Source organism: Cheilinus undulatus, linkage group 7 (genome assembly GCF_018320785.1).
Source record: "Cheilinus undulatus linkage group 7, ASM1832078v1, whole genome shotgun sequence".
Taxonomy (NCBI): Eukaryota; Metazoa; Chordata; class Actinopteri; order Labriformes; family Labridae; genus Cheilinus; species Cheilinus undulatus.
The window spans coordinates 20,559,282-20,579,201 of NC_054871.1; the positions used below are offsets into that span (position 1 = coordinate 20,559,282).

The 19,920-nt window shown below is 39.2% G+C and overlaps 1 protein-coding gene across 11 annotated transcripts in view; it reads left to right on the forward strand.

The window, feature by feature from the left end:
* Window positions 1-19,201, forward strand: part of ptprsa (protein tyrosine phosphatase receptor type Sa) — a 321,629-nt gene extending 302,428 nt beyond the window's left edge. For all 11 annotated transcript variants that reach the window (XM_041791166.1, XM_041791171.1, XM_041791168.1 and 8 more), the window contains 6 exons: window positions 748-926; window positions 1,108-1,234; window positions 1,355-1,480; window positions 9,110-9,264; window positions 12,146-12,281; window positions 15,131-19,201. In XM_041791166.1, coding sequence (XP_041647100.1) covers window positions 748-926; window positions 1,108-1,234; window positions 1,355-1,480; window positions 9,110-9,264; window positions 12,146-12,281; window positions 15,131-15,199 — 792 coding nt within the window. In that variant the 3' untranslated portion in view covers window positions 15,200-19,201. The remainder of the gene's footprint in view (window positions 1-747; window positions 927-1,107; window positions 1,235-1,354; window positions 1,481-9,109; window positions 9,265-12,145; window positions 12,282-15,130) is intronic.
* Window positions 19,202-19,920: the final 719 nt, after the last annotated feature.

Genomic DNA, 19,920 nt, shown 5'->3' on the forward strand with positions numbered 1-19,920 from the left:
TCTGCCATGTCTGCAAGGGGGGCTAAACAATCCAAACTGGGCGTTTTCCATTTGCAGGCGAATGCTAACAAGCGACTAAACACACCCACATATGCACCAGTCCTTTGTTGAGACTTTAAAGCCAAGAGGAAGCGATCATAAGACTTTCTGACCCACAAACTCCCACTGAGGTCCCTGTGATGACGCCGATGATGATGTACCAGTACAGCCTTTTTATTTTGATCATTACACAGTCGGTGTGTGTTTGTGTTTGTGAGCATCCCTGTGTGAGTCAGTGTTTTATGCACACATACCACACTGCTGTTATCAAAGGCACTGGTGACCCACTTTCAGATGAGTTTTTCGGTTTCATACAGACTTGATTTTGGGGCTTGTTAGTCTGGGTGTGTGGCTTATTTTTGCATCATTGCTTCTGACCCTGTAGGAGTCCACATGCTGCAGAGGGGGTTAACTATTTCAATTACTTTCAAAAGATATTTTCTTGTTGAATAATGTCTCTTAGATGCTGTGAAGTCACTTCTACTCTTTCTCCCTCTCACTTTTTCGTCTCTCCACCTCAGCTTTTCCAATTCATCCCTCATCACCGTCCTTTCTTACACCTTCTTTTCATCTTTTTTCCTTCTCCATACCTTTCACTCCTCACTTTCTGTGAAATACCTTCCCTTCCTGTACCATTTCCCCTTCTTACTGATTCTCTGCATTGCTTCCTTTCAGTTCCTCTAACTATCACTCCTCTTTCTCCTCCAGCGATTGGCCAACTCCAAAGCCCACACGTCGCGCTTCATCAGTGCCAACCTCCCCTGCAACAAGTTCAAGAACCGGCTGGTCAACATCATGCCCTATGAGACGACGCGTGTCTGCCTGCAGCCGATCAGAGGCCTGGAAGGATCTGACTACATCAATGCCAGCTTCATTGATGGATACAGGTAGGAAGAGGGAAAAAGTGCTGGAATCATTGTCTTCTCTATTGTCTGGAAACATCTTGGATTATGCACATTATAAATATTAAGATTTAATGTGGTGTATTCAGCATTTTTATCAGTTCTGTTACAAATGATACTGCTGAATTATACAAGCTTAAATGAATGTTTAAACATGGTTTTACAGGCAACAAAAGGCCTACATCGCAACACAGGGCCCTCTAGCAGAGACTACAGAAGACTTCTGGAGGATGCTCTGGGAGAACAACTCAACCATTGTAGTCATGTTGACCAAACTGAGAGAGATGGGACGGGTAAGACATAAACACACATTGACATAAACACTTAAGTCATTACACGTGTTTAGATTTATTAATAAAAAGCTTTAGAGAGTCAAAAAAATTAAAGAATTATTTATCCTTTGATTCAAACAGGAAAAGTGTCACCAGTACTGGCCGGCAGAGCGCTCAGCGAGGTATCAGTACTTTGTGGTCGACCCGATGGCAGAGTACAACATGCCTCAGTACATCCTCCGAGAGTTCAAAGTCACAGACGCCAGGGTAAGATACACCAAAGAGGGATGATTTTGGGTCATGTGTAAGGGTGGGAATTGTAGGGTAACCTGCAATATATGTGGCCTATAATAACAATAACATTACAACGCAATGATTTTGCAAAAGAACTTGTGGTGCTGGGTCTGGAGGCTAGCATCCTCATTGCTATGGATCATAAATGGACTTGTACTGAGCTTTTCATAAATACCTATTCAGACCCAGTCACTCCACATTCACCCATTGATGGCAGAGTTTGCTATGGAGCGAGGCCATCTGTAGTGGCTAATCCCCTTTATTTGCATCCATATATATTTCCAATGCACTGACGCAACAGTGGGTGTAATTTGGGGCTCAGTGTCTTGACAAGGACACATCAACATGTGACTATAAGAGCCAGGAATCAAACCCATGACTTTATGATGATGTTGGCTCCAAAGGGTTTTTTAAATTTATTTTTCTGGCTTTTTTGCCTTTTTTAAGAGATAGGACGGTGGATAGAGTCTCAAACAGGGTTAAGAGAATGGGGAATGACATGCTATAAAAAAGCCACAGGCTGGACTTGAACCTGGGCTGCCCATGTTCATGGGGTGTTAGCCTACCACTAGGCCCCCCAAAGTATTATTTTTTGGTGGACTTATATCATTTCTGGCTTAATGATTTATAAGTTCATTAGCATTTTGAATGTAAATTGTTAATTTAAGTGGCTTAAATATGGTGCAAACAACTGTCTGATTAGCAAAACCATTGCAAGGAAGCATGTTCTCAAACCTTTCAAAATTTGGGCTAAGCCCTAGGTATTTTAAATCTTCAGTTACACCACTGGCCATTGCAAAAAACTGATTAAATTGAGTGTGCAAAAAATAAACCAAGTTTCAGATGAAGAGGAATGCAATCATAGAGACTCCTGCTGGTTTGTTGTTTTGATATGACCAATAAAGCATTAACACAGCTAGGAATAACATCAGGCTAGATTGCTTTTAGCAATCCTAAACATGAGAATTAAATATTAAGCTCAATATTAAGCGCTTTAGCACTTCTGAAAACCACAATTTCTGCTTGCAGAGCATAAAAAAGAAATATATTTATGTAATATTTAGGGAAAAACTTTCTCTCTTGCCTCAAAAGACTTGAGTTCAATACAGTACCAACATAAGCTGCCATTTCTACACTGCTCAGGCAGCCCAGCCTTCATGGGAGATTAAGCAGGTTCAGGAGAAGTAAGTCACACAAACACAGAAACATCAAAAGAACAATTTTTTTTCCCTCAAAATAGCTTTGATATTCTAATTTTCCTCTGTAGTTCGATGTGAAACACGATATCACAATGACTTAATGTGAAAAGTAACTTCATTGAAATATTAATGAGGGTTCACAAACCAAAGTGACTTTTCTTGCCCTGGAGTGTTTAGAGGCTTCTCTCCACCACTGTAGTTATCTTTTTTTACCTTAGGATTTATTTTTTAGGTCCAATTAAGTCGGACAGTTTGAAGCAGCAGCAGCAGAACCTTCGCAGAGAGAAAAAAAGCCGCCTTCTTCTCTTTGAAAAGCAGGATGACATATCCAAAGATTTCCCAGGCGGTGTGGCAGCTAGTTAGCAGTCACCCTGTTGGTATAAAAAAAAATAACACACTGCAGTATATCTGCACATACACACAGTATACACAGTGTGAAAATCAGACATAAATGCTGTTTAAGCTGGTACGCCATCACTCCAGACACACACACGCACATGTGCACACACCACACACGTTTTCTTTATATTTAACTGTGCAGTGTGCAAAATGCCACTCTTAACAGGCTCATATATACAAATATACACAAGCTCACTCTCTGCCACATGCTTATCTCCGTGCTGTTTTGCTATTCTCAGCACAAATGCACATATCCATGCATGTAAACACCCTCACATCTTTGTATTCTTTAAAATTTTACTTCTTAGATACACGTAATGTATTTGTAGAACATATTTTGACCCTTTAACACACGTGCACTCATTTTGACCAGTACATTAGATGTTTTTAGAGGGTTATGATGGTGCGGACACAGATGGTATATGGAGGAGTGAGGGTGGATATGAAGTAGACCCTTATGTGTGTATGCATAGTTGTTGGTTTAACTCCATTAAACTGATAGTTTATGCATGTGAGAGTGTACAGCATGTAAACTACCCCATATACCATTCATCACATAGATGTACATACATGTTAATGTGTTTATTTATGACTCAGAGTATGCGTGCGTGATCGTGTGTGCGTGTACGTCACATGCCTCTGCACAGTAATAGCATCGACTCCACGCCTCAACACTCACATCTAGCGAGCCAGTCACGTATTTAATCACACAATTTGACACGCCGCGTGGGCCCTTAGGTTGTGTGTTAAATTTCCCTCCCATTTTTCCCCCCTCTCCTTTCTTCCTTTCTTTCTGTCTTCACCGTGCTTGGTTTATTGTGCTGTTGTCTTTGCCCCTCTTTCACTTTTAATCCACCTGCTCAGGCAAAATGTATTTGAGAGGAAAAACAAAGGCAGAGAAAGAAAGAAAGAAAGGAAACATGCCATGCGTCATAAAAGGAGATGTGGAACAAAAAGGCTGGGTGCACAGAAGTTATTAGAATACTAATCAGTGTATTTGTAGAGTACAAGAATAAATCTTAGCAGCAGGAACATATCAACACAGAGCATGCCTACACAGGACAACAGCACAAGGATTCAGTCTGAAGATTATGTATGTATATCCTCCACATACAATAGCTGGATATGTTATACCTCTGGATTTAGCATGCTAGCAAAGAGGGGGATGGTTACCTCGTGGCAAAAATTAGAATGAATGAATAAGAAGATGGAGCAGCCAGCATGAAAACACACGATGAGTATAAAGCCTAAGGTATTTTACAGGAGCATGTTTACTATTACATCAGTAAGGAGTGTGTCATTTTTAATTCAGAGCAACAGACTCAAAAGGCTCTTTTCAAAAAGACATTACATTTACTCGGTCATTTAATGAGTGTTAAAAACTTCTAAATTAAATGACAGTTTAATACGCTTGGCTTTGTTTCCAGGTACACCATACTGTCATGATACTATTTTAATCCACAGTCACGCAATGTGTTAGTGCTCACTGAACAGGAGGAATACTTAAAACAGGGGAAAAATTAAATGTTTTACCTGATACTCAGTGTGAGCTGTCTGTATTTTATAACTTGAAATGTAGCTTCTATAATCCTGGTTTTCTCAAAAATGCTTTTATCAGAGGAATTTCATTCATTGCCTTTTTACAATAAAGCATGGACTGTTGGCAATTACATTTACACTGATTACTAACATTTAGTGCATTTAAAAAGAGTTGCTTGAAAAACAGTCAGTGACTGGTATGCTAATAATTTTAAACTCATTTTAGTCGATACTGATATGTACGTAGTAATAATAATAATAATTATAATAATAACAATAATAATGGGTTTTTTTTGTTTGTTTGTTTGTTTGTTTTTTTTAGTTAGATTTTCTGGCTTTTTATGCCTCTCTCCTGCTCTTACCTGAAACTGCTATTGTGAAAGTATTTGTTTTTGAATCAGGCCTAAACAGAAAAACAATGTTTTAATCTTCCATAAATGCTAAATATTTTTTTAAGATAGGTATTTAGTAATGACAAAGAGAGAATTTCTTTGGATTAAATGAACTAAACAACAACAAAAAATGTGTAAAGTCCAGCTGAGAGTGACAAACAGCACTGTAACAACCAACCAACTGACAGACAGTGAGCTCTGTAGAGCAGTGGTTCTCAACTGGTGGGTTGGGACCCAAAAATGGGTCCCAAAGCTGCTGGCAGAAGATCACAACTTGGTGCTTGGAAAAAACTTTTGCAAAGTATCCAGGATGTACTAAAGTTTTAGGTAGACATGTTTCCATTTTTTAAACTCTTTTTGCTGGCTGATTTCTTGAGATTTTAACTTATTTATCCTGAAACTTTGGATGGAAATACTATCAAAAAGCTGACATTCCCATGAAAATGTTTTCATTTATCAAAACCTTATATATATATATATATATATATATATATATATATATATATATACATAAATATGTGTGTATATACACACACACATATGTGTATGTGTGTGTGTATATATATATATATATATATATATATATATATAGTGCTTAACAATTTTTTTAGACCACCACCCAAAGTAAGGTTTATGCCACAGCTGCCCTAAATTAACAACATTGGTAATTTCCAAAATCATTTTTTATGTTTCTGCAATGGTTAATACACCAATATGTAGAAGCTATTTAACCAAAATTATATTTTTAATGCTAAAATATAATTATAATTGTTATCCATGAATTTTCAAATTGACTGGTTTACAAAAAAGCCTGAACAGAAAAATATGTTTTAGTGGTTGAATGTTAAGCTTGATTAATTTCTGACTTCTCAGAGAAGCCCAGTATGCTGGCTCAAATTTGGGTGTAAAAAGATGAATTCAGTTTGAAATTCCTCATTCCTGTTCAAAATGGTAAAACGTGGAGAGCTCATTGAAAATGAAAGAGTCCGCATTAAAGCACTTCATGATGCTGGATGGTCTCTGAGACAAATAGGGAAAGACATAAAGTCTTCTCAAAGTGTGGTCAAGTATGCTTTGGAGTCAGTTGCCGAGACTGGTACTTACAAAATGCGCCAAGGAAGAGGCAGGAAAGGAAAGTTAACTGAAGCAGATGTCAGACACCTCAAGATTTTAAGTACTAGAGACAGAAGGAAGACCACTGCTGATCTTCAGGCAGAGATGAATGCTTCTAGATCAGAGTCTGAGAAAGTCTCCAGAATGACCGTTAGCAGACGACTGACAGAACAAGGCTTAAAGGGAAGAATAGCTGCTAAGAAGCCATTATTGAGGCCTGCAAACATCCAGAAACGCCTCAGATTTGCCAGGGAGCACAAACACTGGATTGTTGATGACTGGAAGAAGGTACTTTGGACAGACAAGTCCAAGTTTGAACTCTTCGGTCAGCATCGTCATGTTTATGTCCGCAGAAAAGCTGGACAACGTTTTGATGCCAGATGCATTGCACCCACAGTGAAACACAGTGGAGATTCATTATGGTACGGGGTTCCATTTGTGGCTACAGCGTGGGCAAATCAGTGAAAATCGACGGTATCATGAACAAGAACGTCTACTGCAACATCTTACTGCATCATTGAGTCCCTTCTGGACTGAATCTGATTAGTCATGGGTTCATATATCAACAAGACAATGACCCCAAGCATTCTTCAAAGCTGTGCAGAGACTATTTGACCAAGAAAAAGGAATCTGGAGTACTGGAACTGATGGACTGACCAAGTCAAAGTCCAGATTTGAATCCTATTTAACAAATTTGGGATTTAGTAGATTCAAAGATTGATGGCACTAAAGTTTCATCTAAAGCAAGTCTGTGGGAACAGCTAGAAACTATTTGGAACTCAATAACAAAAGAGACTGTGGAAATGTACATAAAAAACAATGCCAGAAAGAATGCAAGCTGTTATCAAGGCCAAAGGAGGCCATACAAAATATGAAGTTTGTTGGTTATTATGTGTGAAAAAGGACTAATTAGTTGTTTCAGTTTGTTATATGCCAAAAAATAACAATAACATTTTTAGTTTTAAACAAGTTTTTGAAAGATTTCTAAAATATTTATGTTTTCTCATTTTTATGACAGGTGGTCTAATAAATTTGTTGAGCACTGTATAATAATGGTATAACAGAATGAAATGACATTTTGCATGCATGTCCTCCCAAAGTTTTGTCCAATATCTTTGTTCAGGTAGATGTTTTGCTCTACCAAGGGTTCAACATGCAACATTCTTGATAAAATGAATTTTAGTTGTTGAAAATTTGGAGTGCAACTTCTCATTAGGGAATCAGTGGTGGGTCCCATCGCTAGAACAGTTGAAAACCACTGCTGTTGAGCACTGAATAATAGTGTTTTAGTTTTAAGGAGCTTTTACTTTATAATTACAATGAATTTGTCTGAATTAAAAAAAAAGGTTTAGAGGCTGGTTCACTGAGAAAATCCTGACAAAGTGCTTAAAAACAACACAAAAAACATCCATAAAATGCAAAAACTAGCTCACCCTTAAAAAATGTTTGGCTGAGGTACGTCTGTTGGTTCTGCTTGAATCTGCACAAACACAATCGTACATTCTGCTGATCTATGCGGCTAATTTATTGGCTGTAAATGTTGCCAAAATTTGTTTTATTTTGGCTGCCAGCACTAATATCATGCAGAAAATATGCATCGCAAAATTGAAATTAATTTCTCAACACAGAAATATGTTAGGGGTTTTTTTCTATTTTTCTTCAGCAAATTGCGTTGTTTTCTGTGATTAGAATTGGAAAAGTTAAGATAATTATATTGGGGACGTGTGTGTTGTAGGAGAGGGGGAACAACTGTGCTTTTACCATTTTAAACCATTTAAAAGTAGCTTGCTGATGAAAATTAATGGCAGAAACAAAACAAAACTTGTTTAATAAGATCAACAAAAGACAAGTGAAGTGAATAGATCATTTTGATAGAGCTATGGATGCTCAAAAAAGAGCAATCAGATGCAGTAAATGGATAAAAGTAAGACTTTTCCTTTGATGATGGAAATGGTGGAGAGCAGTCCTATCCTAGTTTAATTTCTAACTGTGTATAGATCAACTATTATCTTTGCAGTGTGACCACTTGGGAGGAGAATGTGTGAGAAAGCTAAATATGTATAAACTGCTGTCTGTTGTACAACCAAGTCAGAAAAGATTACAGAATTAAATACCTGTACTCTTTGAAAGCAAAAACTGCTTCACTCTGAAATTCATTCTCTCCAACAGTTGTCGATGCGTTATTAAACTCAATGATCATTGCTTACAAAATAAAGCACATCACTGCATTTATGTTTTTGTTTGCATTGGGCGCGAGTGTCTAAAACTAGATTGTAAGAATCAATACAAGATTAAACTGTTCAGATTGACATTCTGTCTGGCGGGCCGTCACCGTGTTTGTTTTCAATTTTCATTGTAAAATGCCTTCTGCTCCTCCGTTTTTACTTCTTGCACCTCCATCGCTCAGCTCATCCATCAGGCCGCTGCATCGATTGCATCGCAGGATTAGACTATTCAACACGGTGTCTGGGAGAAGACGCTTGTCATGGCAGATACACTATTGATTAGCTTTAACTAGGACTTACTCATGGCATGCACACACTCACGAGGACACACACAAAAAGTAGCAGGGAAGAAAATGAAGACAATTGGGAGAGGACACTCTCTCCCTCCTTGGTGAGCTGTGGGTGGTGTTATGTGACTGTTAAGGAGAAAAAAATGAAGTTTCATTTAAAAAGACAATTAAAGAAGGAGACTTATAGGATTTTTATTAGAGTTGCTTCAGTTTATGTTTTTAAAAGGATCCAAAATGTGTGGGTGGGTGGGATTGAAACAACAATCTCTGAGAGTAATGATGCATTACTCCTTGCATCAAATTCCCACAGAATAATTTCTTTAAAATCCTCCCTGAGTTTTTCTTCAGCCATTACCTTGACTTTATTTCATCTTCTCACCATTCTCTGCCTCATTTTGCTTCTTTCCAATCTTCTAATTTAACCTTCTTTCCTCTGTGTTTTCAGGATGGCCAGTCCAGGACAGTGAGACAGTTCCAGTTCACTGATTGGCCGGAGCAGGGTGTGCCCAAATCTGGGGAGGGATTTATTGATTTCATCGGACAGGTGCATAAAACCAAGGAGCAGTTTGGGCAGGATGGACCAATCTCTGTCCACTGCAGGTAAGAGGCTGCTTCACTACATGTCTGTGTTTAACATCCAAGTTGCATGGGATTGCTTTAAAAAAATTCTCTCTGACATGGTTTTCTTTTTTTTTTTTTTAAGGGACATAATTTGTTGTTTTTCCAAGCACTGCAAGATGTTTGTCTCAAACTGCTCTCCAAAGACTTCCCTCTATAAAGAGATAGAAAGCTCACAGCATCAGATTAAATCACTTCTTAAGGTGGTTATTGTTTTGCAGCTGCACCTCCTGCGGTGCAGCTCTAACAGCATCATCAGATAGGATCCCTCCTCTCCATTTTGCCACCGCAGTACACTACCCCTGCACCTCAGCAGGCCCATCTCCTCCATAATTGATAAGGCTGAGATGCGGCTTGGCATTTGCAAAGAGGAGGCACATGAAATGATACAGCCATTCTTTTAGGTTTTTATGATCGCTCCGTGATGCATTTTTCATCACCTGGGCTGTAGCTTCCAAGGTTACCTTCATCATTAAGTTGGCTTGCAGGTAGATATGAAGACTTGGTTGTGGTCTCCAGCAAATCCTCAATAGACCAGCAGCTGAAGGAGGTGTTAGCTCTTATTTGCTGGACAATCAACATTCTAGATAAGCCTTTTCTTGTTTGCTCTGCTTGACTAGTACAAAAAAATCATGTTTGGAAGTTCTTTTTACATTTTTCATGCTTTGATTGACATTCAGAAAATGCTTCAGGGCTACAACTGCTCCTTTGAATGTGGCTGTGTTAACAAACAAAGGTGTTAACACGCTGAATAATTTCCTTCCTGTCTCAAAAATGGTTGACTTTCTGAGAGTGAGCGCCACATTTCCTCCACATTTCGGTCGCACAGACGCCCATGACATCATCAAACATAACATCACCTCGCCTGTATTAAAAAGCAATGATGTCACCGGTGCTGAAATGGCCCCCGGGGAGTTGTAAGAAGTGTCAGGGAAGCTCCAATAAGACTGAGTTATTCCTCTCTTCTATGAGGCTGTTATTGGGGGGGGCACTTTAAGGAGAAGGATCTGTTATTACAGGAGGAAATGTGTGGACTTAAAAGCATAAAGTGAACTGCAAAAGCCAGGCAGAATCTCTATGAGCACGATTTTTTAAATAATAATGAGACTCATTAGAATTTCAGTACATCATACAGTTTCATGCATTTAACATAGTACTTAACCTGCAGTGCAAAAGTAGTTTCTTAATTTTCCACTTTTTGCACACATTTTTCCTTAGCGTTTCTTTGTCTGCAAAAATGTATCATATTCTGACAATAAGTTGCATTGAATTAAAAGAAAAAGTGAAACTTTGGCTACTCTTTTTGTCTGTCACTACTGTAGCCACCTCCTGCTCCTCTCTATCATCCTCTCCTCCTCCTCCCTCCCTCCCTTCAGGCTTTTCATCTCCCAAGTGGAGAGCTTATGCCTTCCTTTTCTCTTACTTTCGTCTTCTGTCACCGGCCTTCCCCGTCTGTCATCTCTCTGTCTGTATTTCTTAATCCCCCCTCTCTCTCTCTATTTCTCTCTCTATCTTTCCCTCTTCATCCATCCACCCATCCATTCTCCCGGCCCTCGTTTCTTTTCTCTCCCACCCTCCTTTTCTTCTCTCTCCTCTCCTCAGCCACTATCTAATAGACCCACATGCTTTTTGTCATTAATTGCCTGATTACTTCCTGTGAATGGGGACACCAAATCCTCTCAGTCTGCAGCGGCTCGGCGAGCCCTCAGATTTGGAGAGTCGATCATCCTGGAGAGAGAGAGAGAAAGAAATAGAGAGCGAGAGGAGCGCTGTGTGAGTTTAAGAGTCCATGTGACCAGCTGTGACCGACTCCCAGGAAGAGGCTTTGGGTGGGCCGAGATTCGCTGCGACGTGGGGGCTGGTGGTGGGTGGTAGGGTGTGGGTGTATGGAAGTTTTTTCCACATTATTAGGCCATATTATAATGTTACCAATGTGATTTAACTTATCATCACTGATGTGAGTCATATTTTGTTTTGCGTTCAGCTTTGTCCTCAAACAGACACGCACAAACCAAACGTGTGTTCCAGCATCCATCACTTTCACTCTTCAGTCAACAAAATAGCATCAGAGGCTGGAAAAAGCCTGAATAAATCTGTTGTCATATCAATTATTGTTCCATTGGTGAAGTGGAAGTCATTTCACAGCAAAGCAGCTTAGAGAGGCAGCTCTCAAGTATTTCAGGATCTGAGTTAAGACTCAGGCTGTATTTCTGGAGAGCAGTAGCAGCAGCAGCGGCGGGCTGACTTTTCCAACACATGGGAGGGACTTAATGAGACAAACTGTTTAGCTGTTTGTGTGATTCAGAGAGTGTGTGTATGAGAGTGTGTCCTTGAGGGCTCATTTTGTTTTTGACGAGAGTGTGGGAGCACATCAAAGTAGATTCACTCTGTTCTAACATGCAAATTGCGTCCTTGCCATCATCACCGTTGCGTTGTACTACCACAGGATCTCTGGGTAGCAAAGTTTCACATGAGACCTCCTGATTGAACGCAATCAAGACATAACACATACATCACCATGCAGAACTTTAAGGCATGTTTGGGCTAAAAATTGAGGCTGAAGCAAGGCGTAGTGAGCTGAGGGAACCATGGGGTGGGAAGGAGGTTTGACACAACCCTGGTCATGCTCTGGACGTCCTTGCATGTTACTAGCTGCATGGGAAAATAATCTTTTGGTTGGAGTAAGGGTTGGATGTGGCGAGTAAGCACCGTCTAAGGTGGCGTACAGACAGGTAGTAGGGTTGCCACAAGCCCCTGGTTGTGCTGTAGAGGACTTTGGGTCCAGCCACATCCTTGCATACTGCCACTATGTATAGGCATATCTATAAGCCCTGTACTAATTCAGTTTATTCTGTTCTTTCAGTGCTGGTGTGGGAAGAACCGGAGTCTTCATCACCCTCAGCATCGTCCTGGAGAGAATGCGCTATGAAGGCGTGGTAGATATCTTCCAGACAGTGAAGATGCTGCGGACACAGAGGCCAGCCATGGTGCAGACTGAGGTCAGACGGCAAACACACACACCACTACACACATAGACATACAAACACAAAGAAAAGGAAAGAGTCAGCATAATATCAGTACTGGCAGATATTAGCTTAACAATTTTTATATAGGCAGATATTACAATTTCTGCCATTATTGACAGCCAATATATCTCCCTTGCATATTGGCAGCATATTTCATATATTAATCTTAAATATTGACTAAATGCACCAATGTACCATTACGAAGAGGTGGTTGTGCACACTCAAAGGGGTCCAACATGAGCCCTGAACATTTTAATGAAGCCCTGAGCTTCAATTAACTACCAGACTGTCTACTTCCCCACTCCTCTCTCAGCCCTACTTGGCTCAGCCTCTCTTTGCACAGGAGACACTTTGTAATCTTTACATTAAGAAAGGTGTGCATATATCAATATCAGCTAAAATGAGTTGGGAAATGAGGGCATATCAGATACAAGCAAAAATCTAATATTGTACAATCCTACTCAATATGCAGTAGCAGTCTATAACATGGGCTGGTTATCCTTTGCTGGATGGGCTGCTGAAAAAACTGTGCACAAAGTAAGAGTATACCCACTCTTTGCTCCACTGCACTGTAAAAGACCTACAATAACAATCTATTTTCATCTGAAAAAAAGTTGACTGCATCCTATATAATACTGCTACCAACATAGCAGTATAACACTGCAGTGAACGCAGTCATTACCGCAAGTGCAGCTACATGCGACCTGAAAGGATTGAAAATTCGCTCCCATTCATTGTATTTTACCCTCATTAGGTCATAGAGTCCTGCATGTAAAGGTTTACTGTCAGGTAAATAAACCTTGTGAAGTGGTTGTTTGATTGAAAAGACTTTTAAAAAAAAAGTGACCAGCAGAGGTGTGAAGGAAAGCCCACAGGCTATGGGTCAGTTCTTCCCTACCATTAATGTTGCCATAGGCTAATAGCTCACCTGCTGTACTGGTAATTAGCAGGATTGCAACATCTGCATGGAGCAAGCAGAGCTGCACAACTGCAGAAACTTCACAGTGTGGACTGCAATTTTACAATGTCATTTAGCAGACGCCTTTGTCCAAAGAGACACAGATCCAGGACATGGTGTTAAGGACCTTGCCCAAGGGCTCACACTAGATACTCGTTGTGCCCTGACCACGATACGAACCCACAATCTCTGTAACAAAGTCAGCGATGTTAAGTACTGAGTAATCCAGACACTTGTATGTGTAGTTGATAGTTTATGAAAATATAGGGAATATTTGATTCTGCTACTTTTGCCCCAAATTGTAAAAATAAACTTGGCTTAAAACCGTTATGGCTGCTACAAAAGAGACACTTTTAACTTCCTCTGACTCAAAGTAGAGATTGAAAATACACTGTGGCTTCTAGAAAGCCCACTTTTTATCAATTATTCATTGCTTTACACTTCAACAAAATCTTACATTAGTGGTAAGGTTTTTTTTTTTTTAAGATATATTTTTTGGCTTTTATTGATAGAGGAGGACAGTGGATAGAGTTTTGGGCGTACCCCAAACCACTAGGCCACTTGCGCCCCTTAAAATTATTTTTAAGTGAAAACTTTGATTCTAAAACTTGTCTGACTCGTACAACTGCATGATATGATACCATAAGGTGATTTTTTTGGACACTGAAATGATGTCCAATCAAGAAGAACTAAATCTACATCATGTTTGGTTTCAGACAATCACTGTGTGATGGTTTTAGATTATTAAAAATAATATAATATATGATATGTGATCATGCCGTCTGGCAGAGAACTGATGCCCTAGTTTGTTTTCAATCTTGAGATCTAATGAAGATCATTTAAGAGGACTAAAGAACAGAAACAAAACTCCAGCAGCCTCCCTTTCTAACATTTGTACACACAGTAGTCACCTAAAAAAAAGAAAATGAGCAAAAAGCATGTATGTACATTAAGGCCTTCTTTGTGTTTGTAGCCTTTTCAATAAATCACTAAGATGCCATGTTTAAATTTCAAAATATTCCACTGATTCAGTCCAGTATGGTTAATTTGCAAGGAGTATCTTTAATGTCTTCTGAATGTGATTAAAATATTCATTCTGTAAAACAGATTGACCCTTTTTTCCTGCTAAAGACACTTTAAAGCTGTAAGCGATTAATTTTTATGCCCACAAAAACAACACAACCCGTCAGGGTTGCAATGCCTCCTCGCGCTGCACTCTCACTTGAGGAAAACCAGCAAGGGACAATGCTCCAGCCAATGAGGAGGCTAGCACTCATAGCCAATCATGGCTCAAGTCAGAAAGAGCATTCCTGTTTGACGCTTTAGCATGTGTGCTTCTGCCTCTCAGCTCAGTGAGAAGTTGATACAATGGCGGAGTTGCCAGCAGTCAACGGTCAACGGCTTGTTCAAGCTAAGTTGAAGTGTTCCCTTGCCTGTGATTTGGCCATTGATTTCAGTGCAAAAGCGGAGCAAAATCACTCCACGAGAGCTTTGCCACCATCAGTATTCGATTCAGCAGACATGCACATCCGCGAGGAGGTATGTGAGAAGAGGGGTGGCGCTATGGAGCTCAAATACGGAGAACAGGAAGGGAGGGGGAGTAGAGTTGATTCTACACAGCTCTCATCAAATGTTACATACTCAAGCTTTAAATGCTGTTGCATTTCTAAATTTTTCAGTAGTTGTCCCATAGTTAATGTCATAAATTGTTTTCTAAGGACACAATCTTCCCCAGCAATTACTGAAATTAGTCATAATCAAAAGTTTTCTCAAATCATCAATATTTCATTACTGTTGAAAACTTTGTAAACCATCATTGAGTTTAATTTCTGATGTATTTTGTTTGTGTGTTTCTTCCCTGCAGGATGAATACCAATTCTGCTATCACGCAGCTCTGGAGTATTTAGGAAGCTTTGATCACTATGCAACGTAAAAAGCCATCTCTTCCCCCCCAGAATCCTGTCGCCCCCCTCAACAGTCTCCTGAGCCATAGAAACTTTCAAATTTGAAACAACAACAGCAGATGACGATATCCCCATCGCTAATTCAGATGCACCAACCAGGATCCTACCGTAGATTTTTACCAGAAGACGGCCAACCTACGAGTTCTAGTACAATTCCAATTCGACTAAGAGACCTCGCGGGTGGAAAATTGCCCCTCATCAGGAAAAAAAAAAACCCTCCTCAGGAGAGGAAACAGACATTGTGGCTCAAGCTGTAGGGTGGGAATCGATCAAAGTGTCAGACTGCTTACCTTACCTCAAGTGTTTCAATGTGGAGGACATTGTAAACATTCGTAAACATTTCTCTTCTCAAAAATATCTTCGTGACACAACGGTAACGAGCAACAGAAAATGAAGGAGAAGGCAACAGCAAAAATCAATGAGAGGCAGATGGATGTAGCCAAGATGGCAAGACTTTCTTGCTTTTTTGATATGCCTTGGTGTAAAAGGGGTTCAAGTATTTCTATAAACACATTTTTGTGAGTGGTATCCAGAGAAATGACCAAATTGTGGTTTGCCTGTGTGAACACAAGTGGTTTTCCCCCAAAACTCTGGTAAGACAAAAAAAAATCAAAACAGTGGAATTGTAACTGGCACGAGAACAATCCCATCTGGCATCAATTAAACCTGGAGGTTTTTTTACTCTAATGATATGCATAATTTGTGTGGAAAAGCACTCAATTATAAAAGAATACATCACATAATTGCCTGTACTCAAGCGCAGAGAGCTTAGAGACAGCTCTGCTGGTGATCGAAGGGAAGAAAGCAGCAGCAGCACATATCTTTAGATCGGTTTGTTTCATGAGTTGTGTAATCGTGTAAAATCTCAAGGCAGGTTGTGATGATGAAAAATTACCACAGTGTTTTGAAAATGTGCCCAAGGAGTTACAAGAAAAGCAAGCAGCTGCAGTTTGTTGTTCTTCAGGTGGCAGCCACGTCCCATGATTTTTTACAATCACCCCTCTCTTTGGAACTGTTGCATCATGGGGCTTCGGCACTGACGTGTACTGTTTGGAGACAGAGGTGGTTTTGGAACAGCCAAACAAGGATCGCCGCACAGCTGGGGCTTTCTTTGTGTACAGTGACCAACACTCATCGTCATTGTTTTGGACTTTTTTTGTCTTATGAGGAATAACCTTTTTATTTTCTGTCAAAACCAAACATGCTGCTTATCTCATGTATGCTGTACGTGTGTGACTCTTGAGGGAGCGGAAACTGATGAACTAAAGATGCCAGCTCAGGCGGGCGCGACTGAAAGTGCATCCACATGACAACATCGTCCATCAGTCTTTCCCTGCCCTCCTCTTTCTTTTTGTTTTCCAGGCTTCCTCTATAATCATCATATGAGACACTCGAGAGAGGCAGACGCCTGTACGTCACGTGATTGGCCTTTTAGTTCCACTGTTTGTGTGTTTGGTACCAGGTGCATAAACAAAGTGGTTGGGTTGTTTCTTTTTTTTGGCCTCTGTTTTATAGATGATGTCTCTGTGGGTGCCACAGCAGGACCAGGTGGCCATGTTGAATCTGATGCCATGATGTGATAATGAAATACTTTGGTACTTGCACATCCCTAAGGAGAAAAGAAACTTGAAACAAATACTCCAAAAACATCTGCAGGTTGGATATGAGGCACTGACATGTCTGATTGAAAAAATCCAGCTTTGAAATTTCACTCTGAGATCAGCGCTGTGGTAGAGACGAAGGTTTTCAAATGGTGTGCACAAAAAAAGAAAAACAAAAGTGATGGACAGAACTGTGTGTAATCTCTCTTATTTCCAAAAAAGCCTTATTGTTATTGTAACATTATGAAAACATTAATGTTGTATTATGACGACTTATTTTACATGACATAGTTGACTTTTTATTTTAACTTTTGGTTTTAGTTTTTTAACAGAGATGTTGTATCACCTTTTTTTAAGAAGTTAGCCGGAAAAGATAAATGCTTATTTGTTCATATTACGTTCAAAGACATTCTATTTTTTCACTGTAGAAATGTTAAGTATAACATGTGTGTGCACGTGTGCAGTAGAAACACGCTGCACACTCACACATACATTATATATTTAAATGCAGAATATAAAGATATATCCAAACACTTAGTATTAATTCAATTTTCTCCTCATCATGATTTCTTTTTATACCAGCCAGTGCTCATGTTTCAATGTGACTTTTTATTTGTTTCTTTTTGTAATCTGAGAAGCCGTGTGTGTTTCTCTTGTAAAGCTGAGGTGGACAAACTATGACTAAATCCTCCAAAAATTTAACCTCCACCCTCGGGTGGATCCTGTGCCGATGAGGAGATGCCATTTTTAAAACTTGTTGAGATTTTATCATTCATTTGTAGACATTAGTGTTTTTTCTTTGTTTTTGTTTTTTTTTTTGAGCAACTGTTGAATGATGAACTGGTCTATGAAATAACCAATCAAAACTTTCATAATGAACTTTTTGTTACTATCTATGTCAGCCCAACTTGACGTACTGTACCTTGTATCATCATGTACAGACTATGACCCTCGCAGTTTTTAAGATAATCTTAAAATTTCTTTCCTTTTTTTAAAAACTTATTATTTTCAGACATAAAGAGGTCATCCATTTTGTTAGATATCCACTATGAACTAGAATATACCTGTAAATAAACAAATATATAGATTATATGTATTTGTATCATTTGACCCTCCAGATCTCATATGTTCAAATGGGAACAGAAATCACAAAGATGGAGGTTCTGCTCATATCCGACTTCCCCGGTGTGTAAAGTCTGTTTTCTCTCCTTCTGACATGTTCTTTCTCCAGCCCCGCTCCCCGCTCTTTAATTACCACTCACCTTTTTTCAGACTGTAATTTCCCCTGCCGGCAGTTAAACTGGGAAACAAGCCAGTTCCTGTTCTCACACCTATAGCCTCAATGAGGGCACGAAACCCACAACAGTGAACTACTGGAATAATTTAGCTGAAGATGGAAAGTTAGTCCATTCAACCAACTAACAGTTTGAATTTGTAATTAACCATTAATTCAAGGTCTGCTTACATTCTCATTCTTAATGATCTGGGCCTTTGTACAGGCCAGAAGATAGCATTTTCTTTTTTTTAACCATAAAACTTGAGTAACTACGACATTAATGGAGTCTAAAATTCAGACTAAAATCAAAACTCAGTGAGAAACCAAAACACCCAAAGGCAATTTCACTCATTAAACCTTTCCGATAAACCCTTCCAAGGTGCCCCCCCTCCATCAATGTCATTGGCTGTTGGAGAAATGCAGCTAAACTAAAGGCTATACATGGTTCAGCTGACACGTTTTCCCTCTTGTTGCTTTTTAACACTGTATGGAACCATACTTTGTGTTTTTTTTTTTGTTCAGCCATGTTTCATTGTGGGAAACAGAAAGACATCAGAACTCAATGAAACAAAGCAGTGCGATGCAACCAAGGGAAGACCGAGACAACCAAAAACTTGCTGCAAATTCACATTTCCAGCACGTCATCTCTGAACAGTGGAAACCTTGAGATGTTTCATAACGAACTTAAAAAAAAAGAGACTTTGGGAACTCAAAAAAGACTGGCACCATGGCCCCATGCCAAAACTGAAACCCGTGGAAAAGTCTTTGGAAGCTTGTGCAATGTGTTACTCTTTTGACTTCATGTAAAGATCGTAGACTTTTGAAAAACAGCCGCCAAATTTACTGGAATATGTCGCAGAATATTTGGGGGGATGGGGTCGGGGACTAACAAAAAAACAACACTAACAAAAAATGACGTCAAGAAAAATAGAACATATACAGTATGTACGGACAAAAACGAAAAATAACCCAAACTCAGCAAAATAGTTTTTCCTTTATATGAAGGCCAAGAGCTATCACTTTCAAACTGTTACTTCTAACTGAAACAATAATTGGTTTAAAGCCACTGTGTATGTAGATATGTTGACTTTGTATTAAAGAAATGTTGTCTGAAAAAACTCTTTGTGTCTTTTTTCATTTTAGATTTTTACAAAGAAAGGAGTTCTTTAAGATCCTCATCACAGAGTCATTGTGATGTTTGCCTCAGTCAGTCATTGGTAACACTTTACGAAGTGCTCAGATAATTTTGCGTTGTAACAAGGAATGTAACGCAGTAGTTTTGCAAATAAGTTATTAGTTTTACCCTTTCATGGAAAATCACATCACTGAAAATACCTCCTTTCCCTTTTGTGGTCACGAAATAGAAAAAAGGCTCCACAAAGTGTCTGCACTGTTTCTGTTTCTCTCCTACCTGCTGCCACACAGCTGGGTGTCAGTGGAAAGTAAACAAAACTTATTAAGCAAGTGAGATGGCAGAGGGGTCAGCATTAAAATGTGGAATTGTTTGTAATTTATGAATGAAAGTGGTCGTTGTTGGACTGTGAGTGTATTAACTCTCCTGCATCCCTTAAAAGTGCGACACCCATGTCCCTAAGGGTAAAAATAGCGTCCAGTAAAGACTGCCATAAAAATGTATGTGTTAATGTATCATTCCAATTTTTTTTGTATAAATACAATTGGTAACTTCAGTGCTCACCATATATAATGAATATTATCTGTTTCAAAATTTTAACCCCTTAAATGCCAGTTTTTCGTGATTAGAACTTGAGTTGTGAATCATTTTCAATCAGTTACATGCAAATTTGATTTTTTG